Source organism: Mobula birostris, chromosome 21, assembly GCF_030028105.1.
Source record: "Mobula birostris isolate sMobBir1 chromosome 21, sMobBir1.hap1, whole genome shotgun sequence".
NCBI classification, from domain to species: Eukaryota; Metazoa; Chordata; class Chondrichthyes; order Myliobatiformes; family Myliobatidae; genus Mobula; species Mobula birostris.
Genome location: NC_092390.1, coordinates 51269960 through 51294845, shown reverse-complemented (window position 1 = coordinate 51294845; position 24886 = coordinate 51269960). Strand labels below are relative to the sequence as shown.

The 24886-nt window shown below is 41.6% G+C and overlaps 1 protein-coding gene across 2 annotated transcripts in view; it reads right to left on the bottom strand.

Moving 5' to 3' along the window:
- cpxm2 (carboxypeptidase X (M14 family), member 2) overlaps positions 1-16525 on the bottom strand; it is a 212292-nt gene extending 195767 nt beyond the window's left edge. Inside the window, exons 1-2 of one of the 2 annotated variants that reach the window (XM_072239466.1) lie at positions 16021-16525; positions 15318-15419 (exon numbers count right to left, since the gene is read on the bottom strand). In XM_072239466.1, the coding sequence (XP_072095567.1) occupies positions 15318-15419; positions 16021-16267 (349 nt within the window). In that variant the 5' untranslated portion in view covers positions 16268-16525. The remainder of the gene's footprint in view (positions 1-15317; positions 15420-16020) is intronic. The other variant, XM_072239467.1, reaches the window with a different exon arrangement.
- Positions 16526-24886: the final 8361 nt, after the last annotated feature.

Sequence of the window (24886 nt, the reverse complement as noted above, 5' to 3'; positions counted from 1 at the left end):
CTTGAAAGGATCTGTGACCTTGCCAAAGAAAATCTGCGACACTCCCAAACTAAAATGAAACAATGGTATGATAGGTGTGCCCGCGAACAAGTGTTCCAAGTGGGCGATCGGGTCTTAGTTCTGTTCCCAGTGGTAACCAACCCCCTCCAGGCAAGATTCCACAGTCCGTACAAGGTAATTAAAAAGATAGACCCTTTGAATTATGTTATCGAAATGCCGGACAGGCATAAACCCACACAGTTGGTACACATTAACATGTTAAAAGCTTACCACGATCAGAAAGCAAATCTGGTTGGTGTTATCACGAAAATTAATGAGACTAGGGTGTCGAATGATACGGGGAAAACCCATCTTGAAAAGATGAATATGGTGCCGACCCGATTGGAGAACTCTATTGTTTTTTGCTAATTTTGCTGATAAGGTCTCTCACCTAACCCCCGAACAAAGCGAGCCATTGATAAAGCCAATTAACCGGCACGCAGATGTATGTCCCGATGTCCCGAGGCGATGCAAAGGGACGGTGCATGATGTTGTTGTTACATCAGACCAGCCTATTAAACAACACCCCTACAGGATGAACTTGGAGAAAGGCAAGCTAGTGGAGAAAGAGATTGAGCACATGCTAGCCACAGATATTATTAGGCCATCCAAGTCAGAATGGGCGTCCCCCTGTGTGGTTGTCCCGAAAGCCGATGGGAGAATCCGATTCTGTACGGATTACAGAAAGGTGAACGCCATCTCAAAAACTGATGTTTACCCCATCCCAAGGGTAGACGATTGCATCGATAAAGTGGGGAGAGCTAAGTACATCACAAAGATCGATTTGCTGAAAGGGTACTGGTGTGTTCCTTTAACCGACCGAGCTAGAGAAATCTCAGCATTTGTCACTCCATCCGGTTTATACAAGTATAATGTTTTACCTTTTGGCATGAAAAATGCCCCACAGATCTTCCAGAGGATGATTAATTCAGTGACAAAAGGGCTAAAGAACCCAGAAGCGTATATTGGCGATGTAGTGGTCTGGAGTGACACGTGGGAGGAGCACAGCGTGGCACTGTTTAAGCAGCTGTTTGAAGCCAGCCTGACAGTGAACCTCGCAAAAAGTGATTTCGGCCACGCGAAGGTCACTCATCTGGGATTTGTGGTAGGACAGGGGCAGCTGGCTCCGATGCAACCTAAGGTGTGGGCTATCTCTGAAGTCCCCACCCCGACAGACAAGAGAGCCCTGAGAAGGTTCTTGGAGATGGTGGGGTACTATCGGGAAGTTTCGCAAAAAAAAACTTTGCGGATATTACCCACCCTCTTACTAAGCCCTTGCCAAAGAATGCTAAGTTGGTGTGTCCGGGACGAAAACCACTGAGAAGTTACACTGATCACAACTCATTAGTGTTTTTGGCCACTATGAAGCCTGCTAAGTTGGAGCCAGGTCTTAGAGGAGTATTAAAATAACACATATAAAAGGAACGGCAAATGTGATTGCTGACTGTCTGTCAAGGGTTGACAACGTAAAGTTCTCTGTATTAGCCAAATAGCTGATGAACATGTATATTTATGTGTATCTAATAGTGTATTCATGCCTATAATTTTTACCCCGGTAAAAATCCTTTGAAGGGTAGGAGTGTGACAAAAGACCAAGTTATGAGAAGATTGATGCCGATAAGAGAGACAATGGGGAAACATTCAAAATGCTAATATGAGAGACGAGAGAGATTAACGAAAAGAGACACAGTTCCGAGTATTGTCAGACCGGTTGCTTTGAACCTGAACTCTTTGAAGTTTGATGGACAGGCGATACCCCAGCAGGGGGATAAAAGGAACAGGTTCGCTAAGGCAAGCGACACACCACGACACCACGAGATAACGAGACCCTGGAAGTGCGTTGTGCCCCCCCCCCCCACAAGTTGGTGGGAGTTTTGGAGGTCTGATCACAGGACCCACCATAGACGCACAGGGTGGAAAGGTACGATCGGCGGGAACTTGGTGTGTGTGTCCGCCCTTGCCTGGGTGCCGGGTTCACCGCAGAAGAACGATCGTAAGAACGATCGTATCAGTCGGTGACCTCAGAAGACATTACAAAGGGCTCGCCCGAAAGCTAACTGCGAGGAATATCAAAGGTCTGTTTGAATCAGACTTGAATATCATCATTCGCTCTCTCTCTCTCCCCCAACGGCACAACAGTGATTACTGCGAACTGTACCCAGCTGAACTGAACTCTGCGTCACTTGAGACTGATCATTTTACCCCTAGACTGCGATAGAGCTTGATTGATCCTATTATCCTAGTTCTGTGTACATGTGTGTTTTATCATTGCTAATCTGTTGTATTCATATCCTTACTATTAGAGTACTGTGTTACTTATTTCTTTAATAAAACTTTCTTAGTTCCAGTAATCCAGACTCCAACTAAGTGGTCCATTTCTGCTGGTTTGGCAACCCAGTTATGGGGTACGTAACAGCACCATTTGTTCATCGACCATTCACCACCTCCTCCTATTGCTTTAGGTGGCCCTGTTTGATGAGGGGGTGCTAAACAGGTGCTACACCTTGCCCAAGGTGTATCTCAGACCTCCAAAGATGCTCAGCCAAATGCAAGAAAGGCACAAAAAGCCAAACTGGAGTGTCGAGGCTAGATTAAAACAGTCCAACACTAACATTCATGCTAGCAGCTAAAAGAATCAGCTCTGTGAAGCATCAAACTGAATTGTTTCCACTCTTTACTTGTCTTCCGTCAAAACAGGAGGAATTTGTCCAGCATTTAAATGTTATAAACAACCCTTCTGTTGGCACAGGCTTCAGATTTGTTTGCCATTATATACTCTTGAACTTTTTACCTTGGTTTGTATTTGTCTTTACTTGCAGTAATCCATTACCATCTGTAAATCTCTCATCACTGTACATCTTTTGTATTAGCAGCATTTAGTTAAAAAGCAATTGAATACTTGGAATCATTCTGGACATTTTAGTGCTGTGTCATGAGGACCTATTATATGTAATCATCTGCAAAGGGCAAGCAGTCTTAACATTAAATCATTCGTACCTTAATTGGAGACGTCTAGTGACTCATGGTGTACTGTCACGGTCACTGTACAATGCAAGACCCAAAGATCAAGTAACTAATGTCACTTTTCTATTTGAGTTACAAAACTCAGCAGAAATAGTGGAGTGACAGGGCAGAAAAAACATTCTTCTCTCAGCTTGGCTAATCACACAGCAATGTGAGTTCAGAGTTCAGTAATGCATGTAGGAAATTCAAATACAGTTAATTTGTAACACGTGTAAAGTTGGGAAAACCTACAGGCATTGTGCAAAGCTTTAGAATCAGACATGACAGAAGCTCCCCTTTCTCTGCAAAGTCTGTCTGACTATCATTGGGAAAAGTGAAACAAAGGTGTGTTCTACAGATACCCAAGTAGCCCTAGTTCTGAGCAGCACAACTGTTCTACCAATCCCATTTAGGACAATCATAATGCTGCACTACACGATAGACAGTGTCTTCACGAGGAGTGTGCAGTGGTCACTGCAATTCATGCTGTCATGGACATAGGTATTTGCAGAAGGTGAGATCAACATCTAGCTGGTTTCTTGTATTGGTTTGCTTACCATCTGATGCAGAGCTGAACTGGCAGCTCGATCACACAGGATTAGGTTTGTTTTGCTATTACTGCAAATCTCTGTCATAGACCTTGAAGTTCCCCATTCAAGTACATTCTGTGTCCTTGTTACTCACAGATGTTGTCACCCAAGACACGCTCTCTTCCTATTACAACCATTAAAGGAGGTACATGAGCCTGAAGACATACGCTACATTTTAGGAACAGCTTCTTCCCTTCTGCCATCAGATTTCTAATAAGATATTGAACCCATTTACAATGCCTCACTATTTTATTTTCCACTTTTGCTTTCTTCGTGCGCTACAGATTTAATTTAATTATATATATATTCTGGTTAATTGGGCCATCAGTTAATTGAGGCAGCTGTTTTCTTAAAGAACAAAAACTAAATCAAAAAAATAGCCTGGCTTCGCTTTGTTTATTTGGGCCACTATGTCCTTTAATTGGGGCAGTGGGGCAGGAGACTGTTGCCACTCAGTTTCTAACTAGCGTCAGTCACATGCACTTGTGTGGCCTTTAGACACTGCACTGTGCTTCAAGCGATCAGTTTTCAAATAATATCACTTGTGTGTATTTGTGTTTAAAAAGCGGTGATTTTTCACAGTGATAGCAGACGAGATAGCAGCACTAAGACAATTCAGGGCTGTTTTGCTCACTGCAGTTTCAAGCACTCAGGCTTAGAGATGCCAGAAACAGCCAGGAGTGAAAATCAAATGATTTCACTCCTTGAACAAGTTAGGAATTATGAAGGTATCAACTTTCATCTTGAACATTACAATGAAAATGGACGATGCAATGGTCGACAACATTGTATATGACGGCAGTCCGTTATCTGCACAAGATGTCTGTGATGACTTTGTTCATTTATAGCCAATCAAAAGAACATGGCAAGTGAATTCCTCCATCGATAACTATTAGAAACTAATAAGCAGCTTTATAATACTGTGGAAGTATTGATAGTGTTCTAATTTGTTCTGTATTTCATTATTACTCCATTAAATGATAGCTGTCATTTTTATACCTTTTAACTATTTCCATGAAATTTCAACTAATTGAGGCAGCCACTTAATTAAGCCAAAGTGTACTGTGTCCCAATTAACCAGAATCCACCGTATTCCTTATTGTAACCTATACATTTTTTATTATTATATATTGCATTGCATTGCACTGCTGCCGCAAAACAATATGAATACTACCTGGCAACACACACAAAATGGAAAAGAGTAAACAGTCAATGTTTCAAACTGAGACCCTTCATTAGATTAGATTAGTTTAGATTAGATTATGAGGACACTCAGTCCTCATTTATTGTCATTTAGAAATGCATGCATTAAAAAATGATACAATGTTCCTCCAGAATAATATCACAAGAAACACAGGACAAACCAAGACTAAAACTGACAAAACCACATAATTATAACATATAGTTACAACAGTGCAAAGCAATACAGTAATTTGATAACGAGCAGACCATGGGCACTGTAAGAAAAAGTCTCAAAGTCCCGATAACCTCATCATCTCACGCAGACGGTAGAAGGGAGAAACTCTCCCTACCATGAACCTCCAAGCGCCGCAAACTTGCCAATGCAGCACCATTGGAAGCACCCGACTGCAGCGGACTCTGAGTCCGTCCGAAAACTTCAAGCCTCCGACCAGCCCTTCGACACAGCCTCTCCGAGCACCATCCTCTGCTGAGCGCTTCGACCCCACCCCAGCTGCCGAGCAACAAGCAAAGCCGAGGACTCGGGGCCTTCCCCTCCGGAGATTTCGGACCACACAGTAGCAGCAGCAGTGAAGCAGGCATGTCAGAAGTTTCTCCAGATGTTCCTCCGTGCTCTCACATCTGCCTCCATCAAAACAGGATTGTGCACGGCACCCTACTTGACAGATAACAGACATCACCACCGGAGTGGCCGCTGCGAGCTGCGTCATGCCACCATCTTCTCCTCTCATCTGTCCCAATGAAGGGTCTCAGCCCGAAAGGTTAACTGTTTACTCGTTTCCATCGATGCTGCCTGACCTGCTGATTTCCTCCATTATTTTGTGTTTGTTGTTTGGATTTCCAGTATCTGCAGAATTTCTCATGTTTATGAACACAATCTGATTATTTTTGCTTTTTGCACTACTTATGTGATTTATATATATTATTTTAAGTTATAGATTTTTTATGTATTGTACTGTACTGCCGCCGCAACACAAATTTCATGACATATGCCTGTGATATTAAACCTGATTCTGATTCTGAATTTATAGCAGCATTAATTCATCAGCTGAGGAAAATATCAGGGGATAATCTGGAGTTGAATTCCTTCCCCGCATTTTATTAGACTTATTGATCATGGAAATAATGTTGAAGGACCCATGGCTACTCCCTCCTACCCACATCCTTCAGTGCGATTGCTTCTGGTGAGTCTGTCCTACATGTCAGACAGGACATACCCCGGGCAGATGTTGCAGGCGTTTGGCATGTTATCTGTAAGTTATGATTTTGTGCGTAAAACATGCTGCTGTCTAATCTGTGGAACAGTTCTACTAACTTAGACATGAGTTTCAATGAGTAGAACTTTGTAAGCACGGCCTGTTGTCGTTTTAATATGTACAAATCATTGCATAGGTCAATGTTAGTTGATTTGTCCAGTTCCATTGTTTTTCTGTTTAAATGTTACGTTATTGTGTAGCAGGGGTGTATGGGGTGGTTAGGTCCTGACTAAATATCTGGAAATACCAATAGCAATTATATAGCTTCTACCACCCAAGACAAGTCTGCCTTCACGTAGGGCTTAGATGCAGATGAAGAGGATATCAACAAGTTCTATGAAGATCTCGACAGTGCTTATGAGCAATGTAAATCTCAGGATATAAAACTAGTCATGGGAGATCTTAACACCAAAGTTGGACACCAAAGTGTGTCAGAAACAACCAAGTGATCACCAATACTTGGTATAAAAACCATCCACGTAGATTGCGTACTTGGATTAGCCCTGGAGATAGAACAAGGAATCAAATAGATTTCATTACCATCAATAAATGCTTTAGAATTAATATCACAAATTCTAAAGCCTACCCAGGAGCAAACTGTGGTTCAAATCGCCATCCAGTAATAGCTACCATTAAACCAAAATTAAAGAAACTGAAACATGGAAAAATGAGAAAGTATATGTTGGCAGAACATAAAAAAGATAGCATACTTAAGCAACAATTCAAGACAGCTGTAGAAGAACACCTCAATGTAAACGTAACAACACCTATTTGGGACAGATTTAAATATGCTATACAGCAATCAACAGAGAGATAATCCCAGTACAAGAAATCCAACACACCAGCAAGGGGTGGGTAACCCAAGAAATTCTAGATCTGATGGAACAAAGAAGGTTAGTGAAGAATAACAAAGTGCAATACAGAGAGCTAGACAGACAGACCAGACAATTGTGCAATATTACAAAGGAAGAATGGCTGAATCAAAGATGCAATGAAGTAGAAGGCCATATTAACAATAGCAAAGAAATGCACAAGAAAATTAAGGAAATTACTGGAATTAAGAAAACCTCCTCTACAGGATGCATAAGATCAGCAGATAGATCCATACTAACAGATCCAGATAAAGTACGTGAGAGGTGGATTCAGTATATAGAGCAGCTGTTTGAGGATAATAGAGGGGAACCCCCAGATATTAACTACCCTGATTCTGGCCCTCCTATTACCAAAGAAGAAATAACTAAAGCAATGAAAAGTATGAAACATGGTAAAGCCATTGGACCTGATGAAATTTCAGTGGAAGTGATACAAGCCCTAGAAGATCTGGGCATAGATATTCTTTTTGAACTGTTTAATGGCATATATAAGTCTGGTGTATTGCCTGACGATCTCTTGAAATCAGTATTTATAACTCTGCCAAGAATCCCTGGAAATATTGACTGCGAAAATTAAAGAACAATCAGACTTATGAGTCACATAATAAAGATTTTGTTGAGAATTGTTCTGAGTCGAATTAAAAACAAGTTAAGACCAGAAACTTCTAAACTACAATATGGATTTATTAGGATAGAGGAACTAGGAATGCAATTTTCGTACTACGAATGCTTTCAGAAAGGGCAATTGAATTTCAAAATGATGTCCTTTTATGTTTTATTGACTTCACTAAAGCATTCGACAAAGTGCAACATGAAAAATTATTTCAAATTCTCGCTAAACTAAACATTGACGGAAGGGACCAACAACTGCTTCAAAATTTATATTGGAACCAAACGACGGCAGTAAAAATTGATGATAATATAAGCAGTTGGACTAAAATTCAAAGAGGAGTTAGACAGGGATGCGTTGCCTCACCGGAATTATTTAATATCTATAGTGAAATGATTCTCAGAGAAATAGAAGACCTAGATGGGATAAAAATTGGAGGTGTTAACATCAACAATGTAAGATATGCAGACGATACCGCCCTAATAGCAAGTGCTGCAGAAGACCTACAAATCCTCCTAGACAAAGTAGTACAAACAAGTGCAGATTTTAGTCTAACTGTCAACTGTAAAAAAACCAAATGTATGGTAATATCAAAACAGCAGGATACTCCCAACTGCCAATTGTACATCGGTAACCAAGAGATTGAACAAAAGACCAGCTTTAATTACCTTGGTAGCTTTATATCACAAGACGCTAGAATTAAAGTAGAAATAAAAAGAAAAATTGCCATTGCCAAAACCAACTTCCAAAAAATGAAACCCATTTTTACCAACAGACACATTTCTATGACAACAAGGCTTAGGCTACTAAAATGTTACATCTGGTCAATCTTGCTGTATGCTTCCGAAACATGGACTGCAACACTAGAATTTCAAAGAAACTTGAAGCAACAGAAATGTGGTTTCTTAGAAGAATGCTGAAAATATCATATAGAGATAGGGTAACTTAATGAGACAGTAATCCAACGTGCCCATACAAAAAAATCTTTAATGAGAACATTAAATTAGAGGAAACTTAAATTCCTGGGATATGTCATCAGAAATGGGAAACGTGGAAGAGGAAGGCAAAGAAGAAAATATATGGACACTGTGAAAGAACTAACAGATCTAAGTGTGTGAGACATTATTGACGCTGCATGGGATCATTCAATGTGGAAAGCCATGATCACCCAAGCGTGTAACGCACAAGGTACATGAAGAAGAGGATTGTGTAACAGGCCGGTTTGGGGCTTTATTGGCCATTCAACCACATTGTTGTTGCACTGAAGACACAGATGATCCAAGTTATTTTAGGGTACCACACTTTATACCCTGAAGGGCATTAGTGAACCAATTGGGTTCTCTGAACAGTCTGATAGTCTCATGGTTACTGTTACTAAGGCCAGATTTTCTAAATTGTTATGTTATTTAATTAACTGAATTTAAATTACACAACTGGCGTGAAATGTGAAATCACACTCCTAATTATTAAAGTAGGCCTTTTGGATTAATGATGTGCTAATTTAACCAACCCTCTAATAAGATTAAGTTTTGGCCCTATCAGCCTATGTTGCATGCAGTAAATTAATTAATAAAATATAAGATGGGGAACTTTATATAACTAACTTTCAAGCACTTTCGTTTTTGTTCACCCCGACAGAAGTTCTGATAACAGTAGAAGATATATTTGACTTATATTTAGCTCCAGCATCTTCTCCTAAATGTTAACTCTTAACTGCCCTCTGAAGAGAGTATTGATAGTTTTAATTTTTTCAAACCAAGGTTCAAAGGAAAGACCCAATACCTCCTGTCAACTGGGGTTTGGGAAACAGCTTTTCTAGTAACAGCCATATCCCCAGACTGGATTTTTAGTTTTGCATTGATTGTGAAGATCTGTGATGAGCAATTAAATGAAAAATATTAACGTTTAGTCAGTGACATTGAATGCATTCCAAAGGATTTATATGTCAATATGAAAGTGCATTTTTTTAAATGATTCAAATCAAAAATCAACTCAGTAGTAAAATGGGACTCTGCTAAAAAAATAACATTTTTTAACCACAAAAGTTACAAAGGGTTTCAGTTAATGCATGCACATTCACATATCCACACGTAGTTACACAGCCGTACTCATTATGATCTTCATTCAGCTCAAGACCACAAGTTTTACTTGCACAGCACAACTCTAAGCCCTGCTTTCTGTGCCAGCAGTTAATATTTATCATGGAATAGTCCCAAAGAAACACATTAACCGCTTGCCATCAGAGCCTGGTGAAATAGGTGGGCCACAATTTGAGAAGAAGTGTAGTCAGCTCTGCATTAACCGCCAATATTTTCCTCTGTAGATGCCAACTAGTATGGGATTTCCAAGAAAATTTAGTAGCTGCCCTTAAGCGATCCACGGAAACTGATTACTGTCATTCCTCATTGGCCATCATGCGCAAGGGCATCTCACCACTGACCATGAACTTGGAGAGCACAAGTCATTCAAAACAACTCACCTTTTCAATCTACCTGGCACTAACTGGGACAACAAATATTTGAAAAGTAAGGTATTAAACAAAATGTCACCAATTTTAATATTTACATCAGCAATATTTGCCCATTCCAAATCCTACATTGCTTCCAGATCTTGTCATTTACCTAAGAGAACATACCTACATAGATAACCCCGACTAACACCAGAATTAAATCACGAGGAACAGTGGTAAAGTGAGGACGGAGCTTTATCATCATCATCGTTACGTGCCGTGGCAAATGACATGGGTGGTTATGGTCTTTTTGACCATGATTGTTCTTGTCAAATTTTCTACAGAAGTGGTTTGCCATTGCCTTCTTCTAGGCATTATCCTTACAAGACGGGTGATCCCAGCCATTATCAATACTCTTCAGAGTTTGTCTGCCTGGTGTCAGTTCCCACATAACCAGGATATGTGATATGCACCAATTGCTCATCCACCTGATCCCATGGCTTCACATAACTCTGATCAGGGGGCTAAGCAGGTGCTACACCTTGCCCAAGGGTAACTTGCAGGCCAGCAGATAGAAGGAGCACCTTACACTTCCTTTGGTAGAGATCTATCTCCACCCGCCACCCAAAGGAGGTTTATACCAGAATTAATTAGGATAGTTGAATTCTGAAGTTCAGAATGGAGACATGAAAGTACCATACTTTGTTTTGTTTCCATTATCATCTCACCAGACTAAGAAATTTATCATCACATATGTGAAAACAAAACTTGCCAATAAACTACTCAGACAGATGCAACGTGATTGCAAACAACAGGAATTCTGCAGATGCTGGAAATTCAAGGTATTATAAAAGTAAATACCGGATGGGGTACGAGGGGGAGGTGGGGCATTAGCGGTCCAAAATGATAGGAGAAGACAGGAGGGGGAGGGATGGAGCCAAGAGCTGGATATCCAAAATGATAGGAGAAGACAGGAGGGGGAGGGATGGAGCCAAGAGCTGGATATCCAAAATGATAGGAGAAGACAGGAGGGGGAGGGATGGAGCCAAAAGCTGGACAACCCCACCTCCCCCTCGTACCCCATCCATTATTTATTTTTATACACACATTCTTTCTCTCACTCTCCTTTTTCTCCCTCTGTCCCTCTGACTATACCCCTTGCCCATCCTCTGGGTCCCCCCCCCTGTCTTTCGCCCTGGCCTCCTGTCCCATGATCCTCTCATATCCCTTTTGCCTATCACCTGTCCAGCTCTTGGCTCCATCCCTCCCCCTCCTGTCTTCTCCTATCATTTTGGATCTCCCCCTCCCCCTCCAACTTTCAAATCTCTTACTCACTCTTCCTTCAGTTAGTCCTGACGAAGGGTCTCAGCCCGAAACGTCGACTGTACCTCTTCCTAGAGATGCTGCCTGGCCTGCTGCGTTCACCAGCAACCTCGATGTGTGTTGCAACGTGATTGCATTTCTTCACTCAAAATGCTTACCAAAACCTTGGGCTCTTCCTAATAGCAGGCTGCCTGGCTCAAAGCTTTTAATGGTTCAAAACCCACTGAGCCACAGCTTTAGGCAACATGGAAAGCTGCTGCGTTTTCCATGCCATTGAATTACAAATGGTAAAAACTTGAGGTCAACGTGCAAAAATCACTTCTTCTTTCCACAATGTGGAACACTGGAACTAAGCTAATTTAATTTCACATAAATTCGCTGTATCACAAATTAGGCAATTGTAACCAGCATTCCCTCTAATTTTACTTAAAGCTGTGTGGATCAATCTTTGTTCTGAGCAGGAAATTTTTATGGGGCTTGAAAACTGTGTGGTACTTTATATTTTTCTTTTGTAATATGCATACAATGAAAATCACATTTTTTCAACTTTATTTATTAATTAAAGGGTATAATGAAATAAGCTGCCAAGAACAATCATGGTTAAGACAGATAGAAAATTATGATCGCCCACATCATATGACACATCACTTAATGATGATGTGATGATGAATGAAATAAGTACAACAATGAAAATCTTTCATATTTTGTAAATTTTTTCTCATTTGTCTTTACTCCAGCTGCATGGCAACGAAGGCTATGTGTGTGGGAGCATTTCAGTTACTGCATGGCTACATGTCCACTCGACTTAGAGGAAACAGTGATGATAATTGTTAGAAAGTAATCCCTTGAGCAATGAGAACCTGAATAGTGAAAACCATAGGGAATGTATTCTTCATCTTGAGCAGCCAAGTTCCTAATACTGGCACTGCATATAGTGTTACAATATTCTGTCCATATGCATGATAGAAATAGGTTGTTTCCAGGTAACGCTCAATCAAAGTAAAACTTGCACTGATGCACTTAATAATTAATAATTTTGAGATTCTTCTCTTGAACATTTTGGTCAAATTCTAGTCAGCCACAAAAATTGTTTCCAACCTTTGCAAATTTCAGGTAAAATGAGCGACAAAGAATTTTATTATGAAGCTGACAATTTTTCAGTGTACAGCAGGCTCAAGGCTTGGACAGTTGTTTAAAATTCACTATTATAACTTTATTAAGTTAAACAATGCTGCGGTTTAAGGCCATATGCCAGCTCCACTCTCACCAAGCAAACACATAATCAAGAAATTCTGCACATTGGCATCTACAAATAAACTAACTTCAGTAAACAGCTGATAGAACGATTGGTTCCTTTTCGACAATAAACAACTTAAGAGGTTGTCTAGAGATGAAATATCTGCATGGACATTTTTGCTAAGTTTGCTGAAACTGGGTTTAATTACACTTCTGATAATGTAAAGCCAAAGTTATTTACTTGCTTCTGTGAGATGAACCAACAATGCTGGTACACATCATAGCAAATTTCAATCATGAATTTACTGCATTGCTTTCCTTCATTTAAAACCAAAATTGATCACATAAAAAATTGCACTGTACAATTAATGATTATATATGCAACATGGCAAAATAATTAAGGATCTGCAGTAGAAAGAATAATTCTGTTCTGTTATTTACTTATTGATTGATTGAGATACATCGCGTAGCATCCAGCCCCGCAAGCCACAACACCCAGCAATTGCCCAATTTTTTATCACTACCCTAATCATGGGACAACTTTACAATGACTAATTTAAAAAAAACACCTATGTCTTTGGACTGTAGGAGGAACATACAAACTCCTTTACACCAGCAGTGGGAATTGAACCCAGGTCACCTATAATGTGTTGTGCTATTCACTATGCTACCAGGCCATTGGGCACAGCTTCTTCAGTGATCCACCTGAATTTACCACCAGTTCAGATTGTCAATGAGCAACACACACAAAATGCTGGAGTAGACCGGCAGGTCAAACAGCATCTTGGAAGAGGAATACAGTCGACGTTTCAGGCTGACACCCTTCATCAGGGCTGGAAAGGCCAGGGGAAGAAGCCAGAATAAGAAGGGCGGGGGGGAGGGAAAGAAGTTAAAGCTGGCAGGTGTCAGATGAAGCCAGGGGAAGGTGGGTAGGTGATAAAGTGAGAAGTTAGGAGGTGAAAGCTGGAAAGGGCTGAAGAAGATGGAATCTGATAGGAAAGTGGAGCAGACCATGGGAGAGAGGGAAGGAGGAAGGGCATCTGCATAATTTCTTGTGCTTAAGCTTGTCAATGAGCTCTTCCTGAACATATGCCAGTGTGTAGGGAGTCCCACCAGAACAATATCAACTTACAGAGATGTCGCAGCACTCCAGTTGGGGAATCTGTCCTCTGTACTTGCTCCAGATTAAGTTGGCACAAGTACAGTGGTCTCATAATCATAAGTGGAAAAAATATGTTGCAGAGAAGTAGAAGATCATTTTCTTTATTTTAATTAAGTTATCTAAATGTTTTACTGTTTAGTGTGTGTCTGGTTTAGTTATTTTACTTTTAATTTTGTCATTATAGAACTGTAACATATTTAAAATATTGTCTTTACAAATCTAAAGTGATCTTGTATATTTGCAAATGTCAAAATCATTCACTATGATACAATTATAATGACAGTCCTGACAGCTGAGGAGCCTGGGGACAGGACTTCCCGGCTGTCAAAACTATTTTGTCAGAGTGGCTGGCTACTTGCACAGGAAGAGGCACTGTACTGCAGTGGGCCTGGTATCCAACCACACGTGGCATGTTGGAACTCTGTCGAATAAACAGCATAGGCCAGGGGCAGGCATTCAGTGATCAACTGCCACAAAAGTGCTTCCTACTCTATTTTGGTGCATTGAAAATCTATATGCTGCGTACCACTTTAATGATGGCAAACACTTAAATCATCGGGTAACCTAGTAGTATCACACACAGTAATAAAGTCGGGAAGTCTATTTCACAGAAAATATACACAGTGTTGGCACGTGGCCAAGTGGTTAAGGCATTCGTCTAGTGATTTGAGAGTCGCTAGTTCAAACCTTGGCTGAGGCAGCGTGTGTGGGTCCTAAAGCAAGGCACCTAACCACACATTGCTCTGCAACCACACCGGTGCCAAGCTGTATGGGTACTAATGCCCTTCCCTTGGACAACATCGGTGGCGTGGAGAGGGGAGACTTGCAGCATGGGCAACTGCTGGTCTTCCATACAACTTTGCCCAGGTCTGCACCCTGGAAACCTTCCAAGGCATAAATCCATGGTCTCGTGAGACTAACGGATGCCTATATAATATACAGTATGAGATTTGAGGTATCTACCTCAGTAGCTAGTACAATGCTTTAGAGCACAGGTGACCCCAGTTCAAATCCTGCCACTATCTGTAAGGAGTCTGTACATTCTCCATGTAGCAAACTGTGTTTCCTCCACAGTCCAAACAAATACCATCGGTGGATAATTGGTCATTGTAAACTGTCCTGTGACTAGGGTAGCATTAAACTGGGGGATTGCTGGGCGGCGCGGCTCCAAGGGCGGAAGGGCCTCTTCCACGCACCATTTCATTAAATAATTCCCTTTCTGCCCAAGTAGCCAGTGCAGGATCTGCGATCTTACACCGGCACGAATCAAATATTTATTAATTCCAAGTTCTTCCTCAGTGTAGACTATAAGTTGCTGCAAATACTCAATTGAAATGAGACTAGAACAAATTAATAAATATTCAAAATACTGCTTTGGGAAGTGAATAGAAAGATTCTTTGCAAATTCTTCCTGAGCGTTGACGGACAATTTACTGCGCATGCTCAGTTGAAATGAGACCGGACAAACTAATAGCTGTTCAAAACTCTGCTTTGGGAAGCGGATAGAAATTAAGAAATTTCTTCCATTGGTAAAGTTGCTGGCTAAGAGAGTGTAATATTCAAGACTTTGTACTTACTCTCAATCTTTTTTCCCGACACCTTGTAGTTTTCTTGACTGCTGTTTGGTGTTTTGCCGTTGGACTTTTTCTCTTTCACAGTTTTTTTATTTCCATTTTTAACTGGAAAATGAAGACAGTAAATGAATGATAAAACATTAAATGGCAATTTTCAAAGTTACTATAGTTTTAGGGGATAGCTTAACTGCGCGAATTCAACACCTTGCATAGTGTTCGAACATTCCAATAAAAAATTCACAAATTTTCTGCAAATTTACTAATCCAAATGACCGTGTGAAAGCCTTCAAGAACTACACTATATTTCAGCTAAGATGCACTAGTTTTTCCGCTGTATGAATACAAATATCTACTTGTCTTGAGCGCAGTAAACAGAGAAACTTGTTTTTATATCCTATATTTTGGTTTTATTGCCCTGTACACTAAATGAACCGAACAGAAACACTTGGAAACTTCGATAAAGCCATCGGCATTGTTTACAAAACTTTCTCCCCCCATACGTTGAACGAGTTCTGCACGTGGTTTTATATCATGACTAAATCACTCACATTTACTTTTTAATGTTCACATGAAAATTCTCAAATACTGTATTGCAGTTCTAAAATTTGAGCATTCTTAATCACATATTGTACTGAATGTATGTAGTCACTAAACCATAATGTCAGGAATCGAACCCGTTGTATTTGTGTTAGGAGCCGCCCCTTACCTAACGCCACTGCAGGTTTCTCTTTTCCTTTCTTCACCCTTCCCTTGGGCTTAGGGTGTCTTCCCACGGGAACCTCCGGGATTCCACGCTCCTCGGGGCGGTACAGTCGTTCCCGGGAAAGGATCTCTTGCAGGTAATAATCATGGTCCTCCACGGGGTTCCCACAGGTAACATCCAAAAAGGTTACTAACCCCCAGGAGCAAATCCCCAGAACTGCGACGCAATAGCCACTGGTCAGAGGGAGCATTGTTTGTAGCAGGGGGCAACCCACTCACCACCGACTCCACCGAAACAAACGTGGGCAAGCACAGTCCTCCGGCAGCCTACCGATCCCCTCCTGCTCATTTACTTTCACAAACTTTCCATGCCGGGCGATACGCAGAACTTGGACTTAGTAGCTCCATGTGACTTGACGCAACAAGCAGAGAGTTTCGGCTGGGTATTGGCAGGTGACTTCAACAGTGGGATCTCAGAGCTTTGCAGAGAGCTGCACAGTTTCCGTGAAAACACAGTAATCAGAACCATATCTCTTTACGCAGTACCAGAACGCATATTGCCTTAGAAGAGGTTTGGCAGCCGGCACCACCTCTTCATCTTCTTAGACCTCTAATAAAACAATTTGCTTTGTTGGTCCATGTGTGCGTTGCATAAGGCTGATAAAGCATCTTTTTAATTTAGTGCGATCCTTGCCAACGTGGCTCCTAAAAGTATCAAATCCAGAAACAAGCGCGAGAAAAAAAAGAATGGGTGCAATTAAAATTTGAAAAAAAAAGATATCTCACTTTCAGGGCAGTTTTGCGCGATTTTTTTCAGAGTTTCAAACCAAGATTCCTGCAGCACCCGCACCCAGCGGCTTCCGAAACTGTGGCCTGAAAGGGAACGCGAATTGTTCAGATTGACTCAGCTCGCACGAATGTAGAGACAGCGAGCGAAAGGGGTGAGTGTTCGCTGATCGGTGGGAGTTGTAGGGAGCTAGAACACCCTCGCACTTTCTCTCTGCGACAGATAAACTGAGGGCAGGTTTAAACGTAGCGAGTGCGGCGCTGCACTGTAAAACACACATTGTCACACAAAAACAATTATTTGAAATAGGAAGGGTGGTCTCAATACTGCATATCTGAACTATCTTTTGAATTGAATTTTCTATTCTGCGCATATTCACAAAGTGCCCAGTTGACGAAATCGATTTTGCTTTCAAAATGGTAGATCGGCGGTGTATACAAAGTTATTATTTTATATATCTTGCAGTTAACATTTGGAAAGCAGCAGACTCCAGAGATTAATTTCCTCACCATCTTTTTCTGGAACAGCTTTTGCTCATGAAATGGATCCTGCTCTAAGGTGTACTGTATCTAATTGTGATATTAATTACGGTCACATTGTGGGATGTGGTCAGATAATTGTTCAGACTCTGGGCTTGCTATCCAGAAGCTTGTCCTAATTACCCTGAAGCAAAAATTCAAATTCCTCCCTGACAACTGAGAAATCAGTTAATTAAATGAATCTGAAATATATTTCAAAAATTAATAGTGGTGAACATGTATCTCAAGATTACCATAAAAGACAAAGTTTTCTACCTGAAAAGTTTCTTTATTTTTCTTTCCACAGATGCAGCCTGAACAGTTAAGTATTTCCAGCTTTTTCTCTTTTTTTAGTTCGGCCTTACAGTATCTACATTTTTTTCAAATTGCAGTGAACCCACATTCGGTTCGCTCATGCGATGTTGAGCTTTAGTTCTCTGGCTTTTCTTTCCAGTTTGTCCTCCAGGTTCTTGGCTCCCTGAAATAACCCTGGCAAGCCACTCGTTCAGAATCAGTTGGAAATTGGCAACAAATGGCAGACACATTTCATGAACATGAACAAAGCAAAATTTCTGTAAGTTTATGGTAGCCTTTATTCAATGCACAGTAAAGCTATATCCAGGTGGCTGGGTGGAGATATGTCTTTACCAAAGAAGGTGTAAGGCTCTTCTTCCCTCCACTGACCCTAGGACAAGGTGTAGCACCTGTTTAGCCCCCAGATCAAGGTCACGTGAAGCCATGGGACCAGGCGGCGGCTGGTCGTATGAGTATCTGGTGCACATCACAAGTCCTGGTTATGCGACCACTGGCACCAGGCACACAATCTCTGAGGAGTATTGATAATGACTGGGGTCACCCGACTTGTAAAGACACTGTCCCGAAGAAGGCAGTGGCAAACCACTTCTGCAGAATAATTTGCCTAGAGCAATCATGGTCGTGGAAAGACTGTGATCACGGACGTCATATGGCACAGCTCATAACGAATGACCGAAAGCCCTATCCAGCAATGGCCAGCAGCGGAACAGCAATCGCAAAGCAAGTATCTTTTTTTGAAAAGCATTATACTTTGAGTAAACATAATTCTGGAGGCTGGAATTATGCACTGCGGGACAAAATAAAAGTTCATGATTTTGTACAGAAAGCACTTCAGCTCATTTGGGAAACTGGGCCTGGCATCAGATTGGTTGCACTGGTGGTTGGATGTTTGCTTAAAACCATGTTCCCACAAGCGAGATCTCTTCTTAAGACAAGATGAGGCAGTGAGATGATTCATAGTAAATCACATGCAGATACCATTGGCTATTGCAGTTTACTTCTGTATCCTAGCCTCATCAGCATGGTTATCATATACAGATGTTCTACCAGAAAACTGAGCCCGTGGGATCCAAATCAATATTTTTCAGTCCTGGATGGTTCTACTTTACAAGAGTGCTTGTCTATCATGAATTGTGCTGATGTGTGCAAACTATTACCATCACTTTGTACCTCTCTTACAGTCCTTCCATCTGTTGATTCATTTGGAAAATGGCTAACAGAACAATTTTGAGAAAAACAAGCTCTTATTTCAGCTGCTTTTCTCACATGATTGGAATGGTAGATACACATTAAGATAGAACAGAACCCTATTATGATTTTGCTGGTGTCTGCTACCAGAAAATATTCTTTGTGTTGTACTGAGCATTTTCTTTCAATGTTTATCTGTTTAATGACAAGGAAATTCTCGAAACTGAATATCTTCATCTGCTTAAAATGTTACCAGCAGATTTAGAATGGTATTCTGCTGGCTACCAGGTTGCCTGAGTAGAGATTACTGTATTAAAAATTCTTGATATGAATTTATATACTGACCTTCTTTGGTTCTCGGTTGAGCAATGACGCATGCTTAAAAGCCTTATCCTGTATTTCCAATCCCTCCAGTCTCTTGTACCACCCTGTGTGTTTAATATCTGGCTCCCCTACAATGGTCTATGATAGTTGCTCTTCTCCCCTACAATGGTCTATGATAGTTGCTCTTCTCCCCTACAGTGGTCTATGATAGCTGCACTTGGCCTCTTGTGCATTCTTGACTTTAATTGTTCTACCATTCATGGCCGTGTTACCTAGGGTCTGAGTTCCTATATTGCCTCATAGAGTCATAGTCCTACAGCACAGAAACAGATCCTTCCACACAACCCTTGCTGACCAAAACGCTCACCCTAGACCATAAACAAAGGATCACAATTCGGCCATTCAGCCCATTGAGTTTACTCCACCATTCTATCATAGCTGATTTATTATCCCTCATAACCCTGTTCTGCATTCTCCTTGTAACCTTTGATACCCCTACTGATCAAAAACCTATCAACCTCCACTTTAAATATTCCCAATGGCTTGCAACAATGAATTCCACAGATGCACCACTCTCTGGCCAAAGAATTTACTTCTTGTATCAGCTGCAAAGGGATGCCTTACTTTTCAGAGGCTGTGCCTCCAGTCCTAGACTCCCCCACTAATGGAAACATCCTCTCTATGTCCCTTCTACCTAGACCTTTCAATATTCAGTAGGTTTCAATGAGATTCCCCACTACTTCTTCTAAACTCCAAAGAGTATGGGCCCAGAGCAATCAAACAGTCCTCATATATTAACTCTTTCTTTCCTGAAATCATTCTCATTTACCTCCTCTGAATCCTTTTTAATGCCAGTTCATCTTAGATATGCAGCCCAAAACTGCTCACAGTACTCCAAATGTTGTCTGGCCAATGCCTTATAAAGTCTTAGCATTACATACTTGTTTACACATTCTAGTCCTCTCAAAATGAATGCTAACATTGCACATGCCTTCCTTAACACCAACTCAACCTACAAGTTGACCTTTGGGAAATCCTGCATGAGGGTTCCCAAGTCCCTTTACACCTCTGGTTTCTGAATTTGCTTCCCATTTAGAAAGTAGTCTGTGCTTTAATTCCTTCTACCAAAATGTAAGACCAGACACTTTCCTGTGAAGTATTTCATCTGCCACTGCTTTGCTCATTCTCCTAATCTGTCTCAGTCTTTCTGTGTGGACTCCCTGCTTCCTCAGCACTGCCTGCCTCTCCATCTATCTTTATATCATCTGCAAATTACTGTATACCACAAAGCCATCAATTCCATTATCCAAATTATTGACATATAACATGAAAAGAAGCAGTCCCAACATTGACCCCTGCAGAACAGCACTAAGTCAATAGCAGCCAACTGGATAAGGCCCCCTTTATTCCCACTGCCAGTCTGCGAAGCTTCTACCCATGATAGTTTTGTTCCTGTAATATCATGAGCTCTCGTTTAGTAGTCTCATGTGTGCTCCCTGTTAAAGGCCTTCTGAAAATACAAGTAAATGCATCCAGCTGCTCTCCATTGTATATCCTACCTGTTATTCCCTCAAAGAATTCCAACAGATTTGTCAGGCAAGATCTCCCCTTAAGGAAACCATGCTGATGTTGACCTAAGTTAGTCTCATTTGCCCACATTTGGTTCATATCTTTCCAAACCTTTTCTATCTTATAAATGTTGTTAATGCTCTCATCGTTAAGATGTTCCTCAAAGCCTACATCTTTGTCCAAGTGATCGGTCATCTGCTTTAATGATGCTTTTTGTTTTATGTGGTAGTAAAGCTAGTAGAACCTCTGCCGTTTAGCTCCAGTGATTTGGATTCAATCGTACCCTCGTTGCTGATACGTGGATTTTGCATGTTCTTCCTGTTCTGTTTCTTCTGGGTGCTCTGGTTTCCTCCCACATCCTAAAGATGATGATGACGACGTCAGCTCTGGCCTGAGAGGCCAGTGTCGGGCATTTTCATGCCTTACAAGGCGCTAAAGATGAGTGGGTGGTTTAATCGGCAGCTATCAATTGTGAATAGTTGATTATAGAAATGAGGGGTAGATTCATTGGGATTGATGCAGGATTAGAGTAAAAGGATGCATAACAAACAGCATGAACTCAATGGGCTCAATGTTGATGTTATGATATCCAGCATTCTGATCCAAATATTAAGCTGTCTTTCCTCAACTGCTGCAGATAACTATCAACATGGCCAACATCAGTACTGTGCAAAAGCCATTGGCACATATATATACACACAGAAGCTAGTGTGCCTAAGTAAGTAATTTTATGTATCGCACTGTGCGCTGCCACCAAAAAAAAAACAAGTTTCATGGCATATGTGCGTGATTATAAACCAGATTCTGATATGGGTCTCCATTGTGGACTAAGTGTGGGAAGGGGGCAGAGAGTGGGGAATCGTGGTTGGGAAAAGGGGAAGGGAGAGCAGAGGGAGCAGGAAGCACCAGGGAGACATTCTGTAATGATCAATAAGCCAATTGTTTGGAATCAAATAACCTTGCCTGGTTTCTCAGAGCTGGGTGCGTTTGCACTTGCGACACCTGCCCCTTCTCCGCCACCTGTCCCACCCCACTTCCGCGGTGCTGCACTGCATCACTCCCATTGCTCCTGCCAGATTTACAAACTCGCTCTCTGCTCCACATTAACCAACTCAGTACTGTGCAAAAGTCTTAGGCACCTTAGCTCTATACGGTATATGTGCCTAAGACTTCTGCACAGCTCTGTACATCCTGGAGTAGATGCAGAGCTCAGATTGGGAGGGGCAATAATCTTCTTTGATTTATGTCTAAGAGGTTGCCCCGGCTTCCACAAGCTATAACTTCCTGCCCTCCACCGGGCAGTGGGGCGTGTGGTGATTTGCATAAAGACACCTTGTTATGTTTCCAATTTCAAGCCACAAAGTCTGCTATCCGAGGCAGGCTGCACTTCTTGTGAACTAAAGCTCCAACTTTATGCTGAAAATAATTAAGAATTCTGGCCCTTCCCACACAATACACCCTGTGTCATTTCTGCATGTTCGAAATAAACCACGTGCTATTAGTCCTTCAGATAATGCATTGTCTTTTGATACTTCGAATGCCAATATAGTACTTTTCAGATGTAGTGTGGGAGAGCTCCATTACCCCAATAAAAACCAGTGCAGCAATAGCTCAGCAATAAAAGTGAAAATGTATTTATTTAAGATTTTTCATGGCTTTGAGATATCTCAACGTCATTTATATCAAGCAATAGCTTAACCAGGGAATGACAACTATGTGTGCAGGGAATGACAGCTATGTGTGCAGGGAACCTAGATAGTCAAAATATGAACATGAACGGAACTGTGAATCAGAGGGATTCTAACTCTTGTCTTCCCGGCTTCATAGTCCTCTATCAACATCCCTTTATATTTATTTATGGACATGCAGCTCGGAACAGGCTTTTGTAGCCCTTCCATAAGGCCATAAGACAGAGGAGCAGAATTAGGCCATTCAGCCCATCGAGTCTGTCCCTCCATTCTATTATGGCTAATCCCAAATCCGACTCAACCCCATACACCTCCCTTCTCACCATATCCTTTGATGCCTTTATCAATCAGGAAATTATCAACTTCTGCCTTAAATATATGCATGGACTTGGCCTCCATCACAGTCTGTGGCAGAGCAATTCACAGATTCACTACTCTCTGGCTATATATATTCCTCCTTACTTCTGTTCTAAAGGTTTGAAGCTATGCGTTCTGGATACCCCCACCATAGGAAACATCCTCTCCACATCTAACCAAACTAGTCCTTTCAACATCTGGTAAGTTTCAATGAGATCCCCCTGCATTCTTTTAAATTCTAGTGAGTACAGGCCCAAAGCTGCTAAATGCTCATCATATGTTAACCCCTTCATTCCTGGAATCATCCTCGTGAACCTCCTCTGGACTCTGTCCAATGACAACACATCCTTTCTGTGATATGGGCCCAAACCTGTCGACATTACTCCAAGTGTGGCCTGACTAGTGTTTTATAAAGGCTCAGAGCAGAACACTAGCTCTGTAGACATACCCCCTATTCTCTCAATATTGAAATAAGAAATAAGGAATGAACTTACCAGCTTACCTTGCGTCTGTCTGTTTTCACTGAAGCCTTGTTGAGCCAAAGCCTTACTACTCTGGTTCAGACTACTCCAATGATGACCGCTCCCACGGTGACCGCTCTGCTAGGCGGTAGCCCTCTTTTATAGAGACTGGGTTTTTAAAACTCTTTGCTGGAGGTGCATGGGAATGCTTCTGTTGCATCTGTGCACTACTCCAATCAGCTACTCCCTTTGAAAAATTTCCTGTTTTTTAAAGCTCTTCACCGGACCTGCGCAGAAATGCTTCTGTTCCATTTATTCAGTACTCCAATCAACGACACCAGTCGAAATATTTACTGTTTTTGAAATCTCTTCTCTGGACCTTCACAGGAATGCTTCTGTTGCATCTGCACAGTACTCCAATCAATGACAAGCTTTGAACCACATCGCCCAGCAACCCCCAGTTTAACTCTAGCCTTATCATGGGACAGTTTACAATGACAAAATAACCTACCAACCAGTTCATGTTTGAACTGGGGGAGAAAACAAAAGCTGCTGGAGGAACCACCCACCCCCACCCGCAGTCATGGGGAGAACGTACAAACTCCTTACAGACAGAGGCGGGAACTGTCCCAAACCAAATGGCTGTGGCACCAAATCAAAGAGTAGAAGGGTTATCTGAGACCAGAGCAGGAGATATAGGGCCTTGCAGTGTGGTGGCAATGGGTGAATCAGGGCAGGAGTGAGTGAAACTACAAGTGAAATGTACAAGTGCGCATGCGCCGGTCGTGCATGCAGCCTGGTACAGCCATTGCGTTCTGTTCTTACTTTCTTCTTACTTTTTAACTTACATTAGTTTTTGTTTTTTTTTCTCACGGTAACACGTCGAAGCTGCATCCTCTCTAACATGCTGGTAGAGAGAGTTTTATTTGGGTTTTTTTTAGCGCTGGAAATAGATACATCCCGACACGTGGGACAGAAGCAAGGTCGCATTGTGTATTCCAGGGACCAGCTAATGCCGGCCGGTTTAGCGAGCAGAGCGGCGGACACCCCTGCTGAAATCTGGAGGAAGACACACAGAGGATGCAGAGGGGGATCACAAAGTCGAAAAAAGAGGACCGGGTTGAGACAACACAGACTTATGGAGAAGAGGAGTTCGGTGGCTAATACCGTTCCGCCTGACCGGAAGTGCACTGAGAGCGGTAAGCGTAAAGGAGTTGGGTGCTTACTGATCTGGTTAACAGCAGATGGTGCAATCTGGGTTATATTATGATCGAGGAACGTGTTTGTAGACCGGATATTGAACTTTTTACTGTTGGACTTCGGCCATATTCCACCAAGATACAACACTGGGCAGCACGGGAGGTCATTCTTGCCTGTCGCCATCGAACGTGCAGCTCCTCCCGTGGAGGGTCAGACACCCTGAGACAACAGACTGGTCCTGGACTTATTTTCCACCTGGCATAGTTTGCATTTTGTTGCTTGATTGTTTACGGTTTTTGTATTGCTATATTTACGCTCTATTCTTGGTTGGTGCGGCTGTAACGAAACCAAATTTCCCTCGGGATTAATAAAGTATATCTATCTATCTATCTATCTATCTAACTGCAGATTCACATTCCAGATAGTGCATTCTGTTCCTTGTAAGAATTTTATTTCACGTGGA